This window comes from Periophthalmus magnuspinnatus, chromosome 5 (assembly GCF_009829125.3).
Source record: "Periophthalmus magnuspinnatus isolate fPerMag1 chromosome 5, fPerMag1.2.pri, whole genome shotgun sequence".
Lineage (NCBI taxonomy): Eukaryota > Metazoa > Chordata > Actinopteri > Gobiiformes > Gobiidae > Periophthalmus > Periophthalmus magnuspinnatus.
Genome location: NC_047130.1, coordinates 21,253,547 through 21,270,369, shown reverse-complemented (window position 1 = coordinate 21,270,369; position 16,823 = coordinate 21,253,547). Strand labels below are relative to the sequence as shown.

At 42.7% G+C, this 16,823-nt stretch overlaps 1 protein-coding gene across 1 annotated transcript in view; it reads left to right on the top strand.

Moving 5' to 3' along the window:
- Nucleotides 1-16,823, top strand: part of col7a1 (collagen, type VII, alpha 1) — a 166,336-nt gene that overhangs the window by 138,829 nt on the left and 10,684 nt on the right. Inside the window, exon 119 of the mRNA XM_055221855.1 lies at nucleotides 1,227-1,403. Coding sequence (XP_055077830.1) covers nucleotides 1,227-1,403 — 177 coding nt within the window. The remainder of the gene's footprint in view (nucleotides 1-1,226; nucleotides 1,404-16,823) is intronic.

Below are 16,823 nucleotides of genomic sequence, written 5' to 3'. Positions count from 1 at the left end.
AAATGAAAGATTAAAGGATTAAAGCTGGACTGTGGATCTTTGGGAAACCTTGAAAAACATGTGTTCTTACTGCGAGTGGAGTTAGTGAAAGCATGATTTTACTTTTAAACCTTGTGTTGATTATTTTGTGTCTTAGCATAAAGGTGAACTTGTTTCTCTGTAGGAATGTGACACAAAACTTATTTAAGGATGTCTCCACTAGAACCAGTCGCTTCAGTCACTGGATACTGGTATTCCTCTTCAGGTTGACAAGAGGTCTAGCAATACATCTTTTTAGTGACTGCAGGCGTCTCTTAGTGACGCATTCTACCTCTCTGTAAACAGCTAACCATACATTTCTTTGTGACCTTGTACGGATAGTATGTAAAATTAGTTAAGTCCTTATAAGACCTGCCTTCTATAGATAGTACCTTGAAAAGGCTTTAAGTACTGGAAAACTCCTCTGAAACACAACGCATGTGCCTGCTGTCTGTAACTTCATTCATCTGATCAGATAAACTTCTTTCAACTCTCTACCTGGTCTACAATCTCTTCCTTCACGATTACAGTTAGTCTCTCTAAATTGTAACTTGGGTTGGTGGCATTGCCTGTTTGTTCTTATGGAGACTGATTGATTTAATTCTACGTAAAGCAATAGCATTTCCATGGAGACAAGCAAGTGGTGTGAGTTCCATAATGTACCTTCACTTTGACAAATTGACGTACTGGAAACATTGCAATCAAACAGTGATTTTTGTGCAGTCTGTGCTGTCTGTGCAGGACTTAAACCAAAAAGAGCATTTCAAACTTTTGGGATTTTATCTTGAACATTTAAGAGAAAATATTATATTTTTTGAATCATAAAAAGTCCTCAAAATCGCACCCACAGCAAAAAAGTTATGTGTCTGAATACCATGAATAGCTTTTTTCCAATTACCACCTAGACTAGGACTAAATCTGTCATAAACCTGATCTAAACCTGATCCACAGACAAAACTAGGTCATGATTAAACATAACCGAGCAAGGTCTTAGGGTCTGTTTGTACCTAGTTTGGTCCTGGTTTGATCCTGGTTTAGTCCATACTTCGATGTGATGTATTCTTGGCCAGTTTTGTTCATTTTTTTTCTATTCTCTTGCACTGTCAGTTCCCTTCTCTGCAGTGTTTTCTTGTATTCCTCTGAGCCTGTCATTAAGCACAGTCAATGCGCTACCCTCCAAGTCAGTGTTCTGCCCTCTCTCTGCCTAGACCCAGAGGAGCGCTGCCTGTTGCCCATGGAGGAGGGCAGTTGTGGCCGTTACACTCTCCGCTGGTACTTTAACAATGTGGTACAGTCCTGCAGACCCTTCATCTACAGCGGTTGTCAGGGCAACGACAACCGCTTCCTGCACCTGGAGGACTGTGAAGAGGCCTGTCTCGGAAAAGGTACTGGAGAAAACACAAATCTGCACTGTGAGCTCAATCAAGTTTGATCTAATTTTAGATTTAAAGGTTCACTGTGTAACTTTTCTGTTATCGCTGACAAGTTATTGCATTAATATGTTCCACAGTATGACATTAAACGTAAACACATGAAGGTAATACACGATCTCTTATTTGTCAGATATAGTTGAACAAATCTAAGACAAGATGAATATTCTTAAACTAATAAAAGCAGCTGTAACAGAATAAATGCAGGTGTGTGTGTCATACTGTGGAACATTCCAGGGAAAGCAATCTCTATGGAGACAATCAAGTAGCAGACCCTCCACAGAAAAGTTACAAAGTGCACAGCCAAACCAAAACACAGCAAAACAAGAATCTACAATAGTTAAAATTATGTGAATTCATCTTGTTAAAGTCGCCTTGAAAATGTATGACTGGAGCTTTATGGAGTTTCATGGAGCAGAAATCGAAGTTTAGAGTTAAAAGCAAAAATATCAAAACAAAGAATAATATGTTCCTTGCTGTAGATGTTGTAAATAATTTAAATGAGTGAGCCAAAGTCAATCAAGATGTTACAAAAGAAAGATTCTGTGATACACAACAGCATCACAATCGGTCTTGAGAACAGAACGTGCTTTGTCTGTATTTGTAAAACAGGAACCCACTGAAAACAAAGGCCAAAAGTCATAGTTAGATCAGTTAGGGTCAGACTTACTGACTTGTTTTAAAATATGTTACTGATTCAATATATTTTCATACTTTTGCTGGTCTATTTATGTAACATCTGATCAATTATTGCTCATTTTGATATTATATAGACTAATGTGTATTTTGTTACACAGGTCCGAATCCTTTTAGAAGAACAAGATGATCCAGAACAAGCGCTTGGCCATCCTGAATGTTGAAAATAGGAATATGTCAAAAGTCAATGGTATTTTTATTATTTATTGTTACTTTAAAACAAACTAAAGAGTGTTATAGCTTTGATGAAATTGCACATGTGGATTTTTTAAACTTACATTCCTACAAGCTTCATAAACTGACACTGGCTCACACGCAACATGAACTTAATCAAATTCAAGGCCGAACTTTCTCTCCTTCCTTTGGGCTTTTATATGAAATTGTTTGACTGTGTAGCAAGCAGCCCCCTGGTGTTTCAGTGCAAATGTAGGGTAGAAGTTAGATCTTTTAAACTTTTCATTCAGTCTGTATTGTACTTCATCTGCAGTAAATGTGTTGTGTACTGCAGATTAAGTACAGTACAGCCCATTTGTATACATATCAATGTACAGCTTAAGATTCCAACACTTCCACTGTGGTATAGACTCTTTACAGAGCTGCGTTGCTAGTTCTCATTCTTTGAAAAACTGCAGAGTCGCACTTCCTGCTTCTTTCATTGTGTATTGGAAATTAGCCAAATCATACTCAAATAAATCAATATTTAAATAGCAGGCAGCAAGTCACAGATGGATAATGAAACAAACAGCATGTCAAGGTCTTTACTACGACGTAAATACTTCACTGGAGGAAGCTTCTGTGTTCAGAAAAGTAGGTATTTGTATCTTCAAGCTAACAGAAAATAAAATTAATTAATAATGTTAAACTGGAATATTTTAGACAGAAACAATCAACTTGTTATTAGATGTATTTTCATAAAGTTGTTTAGTGTTCTATTTTGAGATTTAGATTAGGTTAGCATTAGCATTAGCTTTGAGACACAAATAGCTACTTTTATAAACGCACAGGTTTCCTCGGGTTAAGTGCTTACATCGTCGTAAAGTTCTTAACATGCCGTCTGTGATCATCCATCTGTAACTTGCTGTCAGCTGTCTGATATTTAAATATTGATTTATTTTAGCAAGACTCTGCTAACTCCTCATAGAGATGAATGATGCAGGAAGTGCAGCTCCGCACTTTTTGAGAGAAATGGAACTAACCAGAAGGTTCTGTGAAAAGGGTTTATTGAAATCAGTTTATATTTTTAAATGTTATTGGCACTGTTTTTGGTGTGTTAATAAATGTAATCATACACTGTTATATGAAAGTGGACCAAACAATTATGAAAGTGTCGTGCCAACTGATACAATGGCAGTATTCAGTGCTAACAGGGACCGGCAACCCCGACGTTAAGAGACATATTATACTAAATCAACTCTTTAGATCTTTTAATCATGCTATAATGGTTTTCCTTCATTATTAGCGGAGTTAGTTTAGATATTTCAGTTGATTCATGCATGTTTGAGTAATCCTTCATCATCCTTCATTCAAAGCTTCAGTGCTTAGAAGATTCCTGTTTTCACTTCCCCCTTCTCTCCACCCACATCTTTATAATAATTACTTGTTATTCTTCTGTTACTGCAGATCATATACAAAATATTTCCTTGCCAAAATGTAAATGTAAATCAACTGTTTGTCATAGTGAAATCCTACTTTGAAGAGAGTGGGGACTGTCATTTTAACATCTTTGAACAGGGACTCTATGAATGTGCTGCACAGTAGCACACTAGCTAGCTCCCTGTGTCTCAAAACTAACCGTCCCTTTTTATTAAAATTGGAAAACATAAAATTAACAGCCTATTTAAATTCAAATTAATTGAAATAAAGACCAGCCAATAATTTTGATATGTAGAATACTTCAGTTTGTGGTGTTGTTATAATATTTATTATGCTTCAAAATTAGCATTAGCGTTAGCATTGAGACATAAACATGTCTCTTTCTAAACACTGAAGAGTCCTCTGCTGAAGTATTCATTTTATTTGTGTAGTTTTTAACATGTTGTCAGTGACATCCACCCTCAGCTCTCTGTCCACTGCTTCATCTTTAAATATTTATTCATTTTAGCGTGACTCTGCAAAACCCACAGATTGGACAGGAAGTAGTCATACTAACAGTGAGGTTGCCGGGCGCTGTTGTGCAGAGCCTATTATCAAGTTGTTTTAAATCCATATTGAGGTTTACAATGAACAAAATGATCTACGCGTGAGATAGTTTATCACCTAATATCAAAACCAAAAGTATAATATGTCTTCTTTAATGGGTGAAAACACTGCGAATTACCTGACTAGTTTGATGCTTGGTGACTGTATATTTTTCTAAATATAGTTGAATTTTATCATGAAATTTCCACTTGGTGCTAAACAATGAGTCCCATTCTGTCTATTTCTGGCTTGTCTCTGTCACTGCTCCGGGACACGTTATAATTACAAACACCCCATTATCATGACGGATACAGTTCTATCTCTTCTGTTGTATATGAAGAATCCACACTGATATTTCTGAATATTTTGTACATATTGTTGTATTTTTAAGGGGAGTTTTTGTTTCCTAACCACTGCTGCATGTTTACCTGCAAGATGATGGTGCTAATTTTATATTGTCAATAGAAAACGGAAGCCTTAAAATTTGTTTGTAATATGTTGCATTTATAAGCATTTTTAATAAATCACATGTTTGAGTACATGAACTTCATCTGTCTTTTACCGAGCCAATGTATCAATGGGTTTAGATTGTGGAATGTGATGTCATTTTCCCAGATGAGGGACAAGAGGACACTTTTTCTTTCTTTTTTCTTTTCTTTTTTGTACTTACCTGTTTATTTCCATTGGTGACAAGACCCAAAAACTTGATATAATAACAAAATATGACTGGCCTATAGACCTGGTGTTTGGCCGGTTGGATTTTTTATGATTTTGTTTTTGCTCAAAGAGGTTCACTGAAACCTTGCTATGTTAGAAAAACATCTTTAAAGGTGCACGGTGTAACTTTTCCAGTGGACAGTCTGCCACCTGCTTGTCTATGGAGGTAGCCAAGGTTATTCCATTTTGTGGACCATACCAAGCCAAAAATCTCAATGCGTGTTTCTACTTTGCTTAGAATGCTGGATAGTAAGGCTTTATTTCTCTTGCATTTGTTCAGCTAAATGGTCACATTTTTATGTAACACTTTTCCACCTTCAAGGGACTTAAAGCACTTTACATCACGGAACCATTCACCCATTCACACGCACATTCATACACCAGTGTACACAGACACTGGAGGAGAGGTGGGTTAAGTGTCTTCTCCCAAGGACAGAATGACAGTATTCATCTGTGGGAGCTGGAATCGCAACGCCAAGTTATGGGTCAGTGGATCTGACTGCTCTACCCATGATGTTTATGTAGAGAGCGGGACCCTTAGGATCGCTGGGTAAACACTCTACCAACTGAGCTCTTGTCATCCTATTTCCATATTTTCACTTTGCTTGGAATGCTGCGTAGTAAGGCATTATTTCTTGTTTATTTGTCTAATTTCATATTCTTTTATAGTTAGTGTGAAAAACATGCATTTCCACTGTGCATAGACTCACCTCTCCACATACCTGACCAGTAACTTGGCCTGGTGACGCTAACTACATTTTGTCATAAATACAGACAGACGTTGAATGCCATACTTTAAAACATTCCAGACAAAGCAAGAACATATCCTTGGAGACGAGCAGGTGGCAGACCCCCACAGAAAAGTTACACAGTGCAGATTTCATGACATGTTCCCGGGTGTATTGAGCAGGCTTGTAATCCGACAGACTGGATGTGAGTGAGGTAGTTGTAGTGACACAGTAAAAGTCTATTCTCTGGGCTATGGCAGTGTTTGTTTAGGATTTTGGCACCATTATGTTTTTCCATTTCCATCTCAGAGGAGCTCCAAAACTAATTTCCATATCAGGGTGAAGTGCCCCTGTACCAGAGCTGAATCCACTCAAACGTTTGTAACTGCTGCAGTGAAGTCTACATATGTTTTGTGCCTGTAATAGTGTTTATGAATGCTTTGAATTGCTTTTGGCCAGTTGCTTCCATATGGTTCTCGTTCAACATAATGCCTTTGATTAATGCTTAGGTGAAGTTTCATTTCTCACTATACGGTTGCGTTCACAAACTACATCAAAATTAGGTGTAAACTGGGATGAAACCCTGAACAGAACCAGGATTGGACGAAGACTAAAGCAGGTCTGTATCAGGATTAAACTGGTCCCAAACCAAGACCAAACCAGTACAAGTGCAAACGCAGTCTATAATGAATAAAAAGTGGTTTATAGTAACAAAGAAGATACAATATGCTTATAGACGGTATAAAGAAGTGGCCTAAGTGAGTGTGACATCATCCATAGTGTTCATAGACTGGGTTAATATGTACATTTTTAGACCAAAATGAGGAGCCTCACTGCAGCAGTTACAGAGAGAGGGGAGACATTTTTTCAATGTAAAGTGAATTGAAGCCAGAGTCGATGGAGCTGGAAGCGCGCCCATGATCACTTCCTATTTGGAACACAGCGGCTACCACGTTAGCTCCGTCCATTCATATATACAGTCCATGGATATTGTGCAGGGTCTTTTAATCAAACTAATTCACCATTTGCTTGAGGTTCTAAATGTTCAATAGAAATATTTGCATCTCAAACATGCAGAGCGACCTCACATAACGTCCTTATCAAAGGGGTTAATCCAGTGGACCGGGACGAATCGAGTGTAGCAGTGTAAACGCCTGATCGTTAGACTTCATACTTCAGCAGATTTTATTAACGACAGGATTTTCTGCTCATTGGTCATAGCTCGGCCTCCTGTTGCTCTGGCTCCTTCCATGATTTCCCCAGACAAATCTACAGTCACCGCTTGGCTCCCTGCACCTGCTCTGAGGGTCTGAAAAGTTATCTCGTCTGAAATATGTAAACAAGACAGATGTGAGGGCATGCAGTGATGTGAATGTAAAAACAGACAAGAGGAGGAGGTTAGGTTTCATGTCGTGGTCAAAGTTGGACTGCTGCGCCGACAGATAAGGACACTATCGCTAATGCATTTGAATGAGACATGTGAATTTTGGCTTATTGGTGGGTTTTCAGATGACATTTAATACAGACCGGAGCAGCTAAAATGAGTTTAAAATGCAGATTTCTGTTGTGATACAATGAGCACTTGGGTCTTGTCACTAATAAAAATGATCAGGTTTATCCATAGACTGTATGAAGAAGTGGACTAAGTGAGTGTGATGTCAACCATATTGTTTGGCCCGAGCCGAATGAAGAATTTGGAGCCAGGTTCTGCCCACGAGTATCATAGCAACCAAAGAGCCAATCCAGTGCCAGGCTGTTGAAGGTAATGCCCCTTCCCATCCGCAACTCTGTTTCTAACGCTAGCAGGAGCGACCTCAGGGAAAGAAGACGCCTGATTTGTCTGTTATTAATGTTCATATCTTGAGTTATGGACAAAATAGCAAAATAAGAGTTGTGCAGCCGGAAGTGTGCCCATGCTCACTTCCTATTTGGAACACAGTGCCTAGCAGGTTAGCTATGTCCATAAAATATAATGTCAGTCAATGAGGGGCCTCGATAAAGCTGTTTGGATGAGCAGTGAAACATCTTCACTCCTGCAACTTTCTGTCCAGTTGACAGATTTAACTTTGTTTTTTTTAACATAGATCAGACCTGGACAACTGAGGGATTGCACAGATACAATGTTATAAATAGTAAAAACTGGGTCCTGTCCCTCATCTGGGATTATGACGTCACATTCTAGACTCTGAAAAACCACTAACACAGTACTGTATATTGAATCCCTTATGTTATGACGTTCTATAGACTTCAATACAGTTAGTTAGATGATAGACAACGTATCCTGTCTTGTTTTATTTGTATACTGTATTACAAACGTGTTCTGAAATTCTTTTAATCCTGTCATGATTTATTTCACTCCCACTGTTTTCTCAACCCAGTCAATTAGGAGTCAAAAGCTTAGTGAGACAAAACTGAAAAGTGTAATATAAATTGTTTAGCATGTGACAAAACTGTGTGTGTGTGTGTGTGGGTGTGTGTGTGTGTGTGGGTGTGTGTGTGTGTGTGTAGTAAATGACTAAAAACACACATATTTCCAGGCCCAGTGCCCATGTATTTGAGCAAAATGTGTCTTACCCCACGACAGATATATTGTATAAGCAGCTCTTGAGGTCAGAATAAGTCTGCTGTGTGCTGTTTGCATCTAATTATGAAGTACCTCACTGTCCCATAATCAGGAAGTGCACGTTAGCATGCTAGTTGTAAAATATACCGTCTTAGCAAAACTCCACTCTGGTCTCTGAGAGTTGTGAAAAGTACTTTTAAACTCATCATGGTGAATAATTAGGATGCTCTGAATGCATAAGGTGAGTGAGGAATAACTTCACCACTTCAAACTGTTGAGAATGAAGTAGTCCTGTAGTTAAAAATCAGATACAGCGCCTTTAAAGGTCCTTTGAGGTGAGATCAGGAATGTGAACACTCTCTAGTGATGTTTTGCTCAGTATTTTATTTTGTTTTTTGGACAGATTTGCAGTTGTCTAAAATATATCACGAGTGTCTCAGAAACACCAAAATGGCCTCGTAAATCCTTGATATGAGCCGCTTTGACATTTTAAGGTCTGTTTTTTCACAGATCGTTCTCACACCTCTCCTCGACACGAACGATGACTTATTCAGTGCACTGTTTGGGACTATAGTTAGACTCTCCGTAACACAAGTGTCTGTAAAAGAATAAAAAACAGACAAAGTTTAAAATAGAAAAGTGCTGTTTGACCGTCTGCTGTCTGAAGAGGAGGAGGATGACGAGGAAGAAGAGGAGGAGGAGGAGAAGGAGCAGGAGGAGGAGGACATCTTAACTCTAAACTGTCTGCAGCCGTAACACATGCTGATTTCCAGACGCATTTGTCATGAGAAGCGAAAAACAGACCTACTCAACGTCTGCTACTATAAAACGGTTATGGTCAAGTAGAAGTAAACTCAAATGTAATACTGATACATAGTTATAACTGCAGCCTCGATGAGCCAAACACTGTGGGTGACGTCACATTCACTTCGTCCACTTCTAAAATATAGTGTAATATAGTGATATAAAGAGTCTTCGGGTGTATTCACAAAAAGGAATGATCAGGTTTGACATCAGTGAATTCACCTTTTGTCTATTTCATTGCAAAATATAATTTAATCAAGAGGAAAAAGCTCGTCTTTTACTCATCATCACATTCTCCAGTCTTAAAACCACCGATTTATCTTTTACCTCAGATACATTCTCTTACTAATTTGTATTTATTGTGCAGAAATCTCTATTACCTCTCTGCTTTTTTCCCTTTTCTTATTTTTCCTCTCCCTCTCTCATCATCTTCCTTTCTGTCTTATTTTTTGCATCCTCTTGTCACTTCTCCTCTCCTCTTTCTCTCTCCATTCCCCTCTCCCATCTCCTTTCCTCTCTCTCTCTCTCTCTCTCCTCTTGTCTCCCCTCTCCTGCTTTCCTCCTTTCTCTCTCTTAATCTTTCTCCTCTCTACAATCTTCTTTCCTCTTCTCTCTCTATATCTCCTATCTCTGTCTCCCCTCTCTGACTCTCTCATCTCTTCTCCCCTCTTTCTCTCCTATCGTCTCCCCTCTCATTCTCTCCTCTGTCTCTCTTTTCCTCTCCTATCGTCTCCCCTCTCATTCTCTCCCCTCTCTCTCTTTTCCTCTCCTATCGTCTCCCCTCTCTCTCTTTTTCTCTCCTATCGTCTCCCCTCTCATTCTCTCCCCTCTCTCTCTTTTCCTCTCCTATCGTCTCCCCTCTCTCTCTTTTCCTCTCCTATCGTCTCCCCTCTCATACTCGTCTCTCTTCTCCCCTCTTTCTCTCTCCTTTCCCCTCTCCAATCTTCTTTCCTCTCCTCTCGCATACTCCCCTCTCTTTTCTCTCCTCTCTCTTCTCTCCTCCTCTCCTCTTTCTCTCTCCTTTCCCCTCTCCAATCTCCTTTCCTCTCCCCTCTCTCTCTTCCTCCCCCCTCTGACACCACCCTGTCTTTTCTCCCCTCTCTCTTCTGCCCCTTCTTTCCCCCCTCCAGTCTCCTTTCCTCTCCTCTCTCTCTCTTTTCCTCCCCCCTCTGACACCACCCTCTCTTTTCTCTCCTCTCTCTTCTCCCCTCCTTTCCCCTCTCCAATCTCCTTTCCTCTCCTCTTTCTCTCTCTTCCTCTCCCCTCTGACACCACCCTCTCTCTTCTCTCCTCTCTCTTCTCCCCTCCTTTCCCCTCCTCTTTCCCTCTCTTCCTCTCCCCTCTGACACCCGCCTCTCTTTTCTCTCCTCTCTTCCCCCATCCCCTCTCCTCATCCCTCTCCCCTCTTTCCCCTCTTTCTCCTCTCCCATGTGCTCTGTCCATCCGTCCTGGCTGCAGTGTATTTGTCCACATCTCCGTGCGTGCGTATCGCTCTCGGTCGCTCGCTCTCACTGCTATTTCATCATGATATGTTTCGCTCGTCCTAAAAATAGCTACGCCACCAATTCCTCCACTCTCAGCTTTTGCTCAGAGCACCAAAGCTTTTAACGCCACTCTATTTTTTCACTGGAGGAATCCCATAGCACTCGTTTTTCCCTCTCCTCTCTTTCGCTCACTGTCTATAAGCTGAGCCCGCTACGTTTTTAACATGGCCGCCGCGTAACAAGCCTAACTAATATGCTATTCAGATGGTGTTACACCGACAGGGCTGTGGTAAGCCTCTCAAGGTTATCCTTCACTGACCTCTGATAATGTGGACAGTTATAATTTAATATGTATGGCCCGCTGCTTTTGGTTAGACTCATTTCTGTCCTCACTGGAGTAAAGACGAGGACAGGTTCTCAAACTGAGGGACAGGCACCAGAAATGATAGATTCAGATAAAATCAATAAAAATCACAATTGACTTTTCTCCGCTCTCTCCCATCCTGTCTCATATCTCTCGTCTCTTTCCTCTCTCTCCTCTCTTTCTCCACTCGTCGCTCCTCCTCTCCCCTCCCCTCTCGCTCCTTCTCTCCTCTTTTCTCTCCTCCTTTCTCATCTCCTTCCAGTCAAACCAAAAACAACAGACAAATAACGTTAACCATTTGATTCTGTTCTATTCAGTTGGTTTTCAGAGATGTCTGGCCATTAATCCAAAGGTTGAGGGTCCAATTCCAGCTGCATTAGGCCTGCTGTCACTGTGTCCTTGTAGAGGTGTGATTTGTCCACTGATCCGTCTGTGTACAGTGTGTGTGTGTGGGTGTGTGTGGGTGTGTGTGGGTGTGTGTGAATGTGAGTGTCTTAAAGGTGGAAAAGTGTTATATAAAAATGTGACTGTTTACCGTGGGCATGTCTCTTCAGTGTGGTTATGATTGGAGATTTTGTATGTGCAGAACAGCAGTCACATCGTCATCAGTCTGTCCCAGGGCAGCTCTGGCTAAAAAGGTCCTGTTACGACCCAGATTGACTAGGGTCAGGGAGGTAACAAAAAATAAAATCGAAAAAAAAAAGGTAAAATAAAGAAGTAATTTAATGTAAAGGGTTGTAAAAGGTAAAGTAATGAATGTGGACAAAATATTTATGTAAATGTATAAAACAAAAGAACATTTAAAAAAAAGAAACCAAAAATAATTAAAGTCGCAAGCGGCATCAAACAACCCTCGTGGGCCACACTTCACACTGGGACTGGGACTGCACAAAAATGGAATAATATGCCCCTTGGACTTTTTTGCCGGGGACGACCTGAAGAGTCACTGTGCCAAATTTCACGTTCTTCAATTAAGGTAATAAGTTTCCAAATTTTTGTACGTTTCTATGTTATATACTTTGAAATGGACGAAAATTTGGAAATTTTCCCATTAGGATAACATGGACGCTTTCGCCCATTGCCATGGCAACCCATTGAAAGATATGACACAGGTTCAATTGACTTTTTTGATTGGGATGACATGAAGAGTCATTGTGCCAAATTTCACTTTATTCCATGATACTAATATTTTTTCCTCATGAATGGGACATTTTAGGATCACTCCCATTAGGACAACATGGGCACATTGACTCATCGCCATGGCAACACGGTGAAAAAAAACGGCATGGGTCTCATTGACTTTTGTGATTGTGATGACCAAATGGAACTTTGTGTGAAATTTCTTAACATTTGGGAAAACTACATTTTCAGCCCTCCATACAGATTTTTGCTATTCTGTATCACAGCAATTTTTTTTTTTTTCACAGTGAGAAGGTTTATGCAATAACGTTTTACAACTGATTAGAATCTGAGCCCAATTGGACTTTGTATGCACAAACAGGAGCAAATTTTGAAATTGGAAAATTGTAAATATTCTGATGGAAATTTGCAGCTTCGCCACATGTAAACTGTGATAAGTATCGACAGAAATTCACTTTTGATGCCCCACTTCTCCAGATGATGTACAGTGATCTTCAGCCCTGTCGGTGAAACCCCCTCAGAGGAGTTGGGGGTCTACAAGTGATGTTTATGTTGAGAGCAGGATTCAAACTGCCAGTCTTCAGATCAGTGGACAAATGCTCTACCAGCTGAGCTACTGTTTAAGTACTTCAGCCAGCACAGTCCTAGCAAAAAATCAAAAAATAGATTAGCCCTGGCCATGTCCAAGATTAGAACAGATTTGGGGATTTTAGTCCTGGTTTAGCTCCACTTTCCAGTCTGGACCTGGCTCTTTTTCTCTGCAGCTCACACAGCCCTGACTCATTATTATTCTTCACATATCCACATTACAAATAACACAGCTTATATTCAAATCCATTTGTGTATGCATGACCTTTCAAGGGTGTTTGAATGCTCCATGAAGTGAGTGTTGAGTGTTTGGTATAAAGAGGACAATACTGGATCCCTGTAATGGCGCCCCCTGTCTTTAAACTGCAGTATTTGAGATTCAAATGATGCAGGGAGTAGTTAGTTTTTCCTCTTGGGTGACCTTGAATGTTTGATGCCTGTGGGGATCAGTGTTTGGCACAGAGTGGAGGGTTGTATAGGAACAAGCCAAAGTCTGCTCCTCTATTTCTTTTCTCTTTTTTGTCCGTCCCTCCCTCCCTCTCTTGCTCTCCCCTTTCTCTCCTATCTCCTTCTCACTCTCTCATTTATCTCCCCTGTTCCTCTCTCTGTCCTGCCCCTGTTTTTCTCACACACTTTTTTTCACATCCATAGCTCTGCCCTCTCTTTCTCTCCATGTCTCTCCTCACTCCTACAACTCTCTCTCTTCGCTTTTCTCTTTCCTGCCCTCCCTCTCTCTCTGTCCTCCGACTTTGTCTCTTCCATCTCTGCTCCCTCTTTCTCTCTTATCTCCCTCTCTTTTCTCTTTCTCTCGCCTCATCCACTCTCTTCTTTCCTCTTCTCTCCCTTGTCTCCTCTCTCTTTCCCTCTCTCTATATATCTCTTCCTCTCCTTCCCCTCTCTTTCTGTTTCTCTCTCCTCCCCTCTCCCCTTCCTGTCTCTCTTTATCTCTCTCTCCCCACTCCCCTGCACTCCCTCTTGCCCTCCCTCTCCTGCCCCACTCCATCTTTTCTCTCTCTCCTTTTCCTTCCCTCTCCTGCCCCACTCTCTCTTCCCACCCTCCACCTCCCCTCTCTCTCCTCCTCTCTTCCTCCTCTCTCCTCCCTCCATCACCTCCCTCACTGTATGCAACTCTAGCTCTTTGCTCTTTTTTCATAATTTTCTTTTTTTTCCTTGTGCCACCCACTTCCCTCCTCTCAGAGTACAAAGGCTGTTGCTATAGCGATGAAACATGGCGGAGATATGCTCAAACTTACAGTGGAGATAATCACCGCTGTCTTGGAGGGATGTGAAATAAAAACATGTTGTTTATATTTGAGAAAATGTGTTTTTCACCATTTTGTGATGATTTGAGTAGCACAAGAGGGAGAGCTGTGGTTCAACTCCAGACCTGACCAGAGCATAGTGTTGTTGTGTCTTTGGGCAAGACACTTAAAGTCTGCTCAAAGTAAATCTCCCATTCACTTTTCCTATAGACCTTTCAAAATAATCTAATAAGAGTTTAAAGTTCAAATTTCTAATAAGAATGGCTTGTTGTATTCCCACATGTCACCACTAGGTGCTGTCTGTGTTACTGCTCTCTGACAGAAGAAGACCAGAGAGGACAGAGTCTGGACAAAGGCCAGAGGAGGGAGGACTTTTACTTATGAACCCATGAGGTGGGTGGAACTATAAAGCTCTTAATATCATGGATTCCTGTATCTCCACAGCCTCTTCAAAATGCTTAAACTCTCTCAGTTAACACTGATCACCCTTTCTCATCTCTCTCTCCTCCTCTCTCTTTCCTCTTTCTCCTCCTCTCTCTTTCCTCTTTCTCCTCCTCTCTCTTCTCTCTCTTTCCTCTCTCTCTTCTCTCTCTTTCCTCTCATAGTGCCGGTGCCCCTGTGTTGTGCCCCCTCTTGTCCTCTGTACTCCTGTCCTCTCTCTCTTTCTCTCTCTTCTCTTTCTCTCTCCTCTCTCTTCTCTTTCTCTCTTTCCTCTCATAGTGTCTGTTGCCAGTGCGCTCCTGTTGCGCCCCCTCCTGTCCTCTCTCCTCTTGTCCTCTGTACTCCTGTCCTCTTGTCCTCTTGTCCTCTGTCCTCTGTCCTCTGCCCTCTGTCCTCTGTCCTCTGTCCTCTGCCCTCTGTCCTCTGCCCTCCTGCCCTCTGTCCTCTGCCCTCTGTCCTCTATCCTCTGTCCTCTGCCCTCCTGCCCTCTGTCCTCTTGTCCTCTATCCTCTGTCCTCTGCCCTCCTGCCCTCTGTCCTCTGTCCTCTGCCCTCCTGCCCTCTGTCCTCTGCCCTCTGTCCTCTGTCCTCTGCACTCCTGCCCTCTGTCCTCTGTCCTCTGCCCTCCTGTCCTCTGTCCTCTGCCCTCCTGCCCTCTGTCCTCTGCCCTCTGTCCTCTATCATCTGTCCTCTGCCCTCCTGCCCTCTGTCCTCTTGTCCTCTATCCTCTGTCCTCTGCCCTCCTGCCCTCTGTCCTCTGTCCTCTGCCCTCTGTCCTCTGTCCTCTGCCCTCCTGCCCTCTGTCCTCTGTCCTCTGCCCTCCTGCCCTCTGTCCTCTGTCCTCTGCCCTCCTGCCCTCTGTCCTCTGCCCTCTGTCCTCTGCACTCCTGCCCTCTGTCCTCTGTCCTCTGCACTCCTGCCCTCTGCCCTCTGTCCTCTATCCTCTGTCCTCTGTCCTCCTGTCCTCTGTCCTCTGTCCTCCTGTCCTCTGTCCTCTGCCCTCCTGCCCTCTGTCCTCTGCCCTCCTGCCCTCTGTCCTCTGCCCTCCTGCCCTCTGTCCTCTGTCCTCTGTCCTCTGCCCTCCTGCCCTCTGTCCTCTGTCCTCTGTCCTCTTGTCCTCTGCCCTCCTGCCCTCTGTCCTCTGTCCTCTTGTCCTCTGTCCTCTGCCCTCCTGCCCTCCTGCCCTCTGTCCTCTGCCCTCTGTCCTTTGCCCTCCTGCCCTCTGCCCTCTGTCCTCTGTCCTCCTGCCCTCTGTCCTCTGCCCTCTGTCCTCTGTCCTCTGTCCTCCTGTCCTCTGTCCTCTGCACTCTGCACACCTCTGGATGTGCCAGTCTAAGCGTTTATTCAGCTCATCGATCGCGCTCGTTTGGGTTAAGCTCCGCGGGCTCTGGCAGCTCCCAGAGTTTTCACACAAAGACCCTGTGATCACCGTTTTACCCAGCATGCACCTCTCCTCTGCTCCTGTTATCAGGGCAGGGGCACCTGGAACCAGAACACTGAGCTAAGCACTACTTTAACACAATAATACAATCATTTTGGTCAAGGTCCGACTCAATCCGGAGGTCGGAGGATCGATTCCCACTCGGACCAAGTTCTGGTGTTGTGTCTTTGGGCAAGACACTTCACCCACATCACCGACTGTGAAAGTGATGGGTGCGAGAGTGAACGGTGGTGGTCTGGCGTTAGTGTGTGAGTCTTCTTTCAGGGTTAAACATATAGCTCCGCCCTCTCTTTCTCTCCATATATCTCCTCCCTTTTTCTCTCTCCTACAACTCTCTGTCTCTCTTTTCTGCCCTCCCTCTCTCTCTCTCTCTGTCCTCTCACTTTCTCTCTTCTATCTCTCCTTCCTCTTTCTCTCTCCTACAGCTCTCCTACAGCTCTCTCCCTTTCCTCTTTCCTGCCCTCCCTCTCTCTCTCTCTGTCTGTCCTCTCACTTTCTCTCTCCCATCTCTACTCCCTCTTTCACTCTCATCTCCCCTTCTTTTTCTCTCTCTCTCTCGTCTCCTCCACTCTCTTCTCTCCCCTTCTCTTCCCTTCTCTCTCCTGCCTCATCCCTATTTCTCTCTTTCATTCTTTTTTTCTCTTTTCTATATATCTCTCTCTTCTTCCCCTCCCTCTGTCAGTCTCTCTGTTTCAAGTTTCCACTTCATTAACAAAAGTATTTGAGTTGAGTAAGATTCCCTCTGCGTTCGGACCGTCCTGTCTCCTCCTCCTCCTCCTCCTCCTGTCCCTCGTCCCGTCTCTGCTCCTCCTCTCCCTCCTCCAGTTTACTCTGTTTGATTCCTCGCTTTGCCGATGACTCAGCGATTAGCATATCCTCTTCATTATCGCCACGGTGATGAGCGCGGGCCACCTGAGCGGCTGGGTGCCCTGGCATTATTAAAGCTCTCCCCCGGGACATCTGCGCTCCT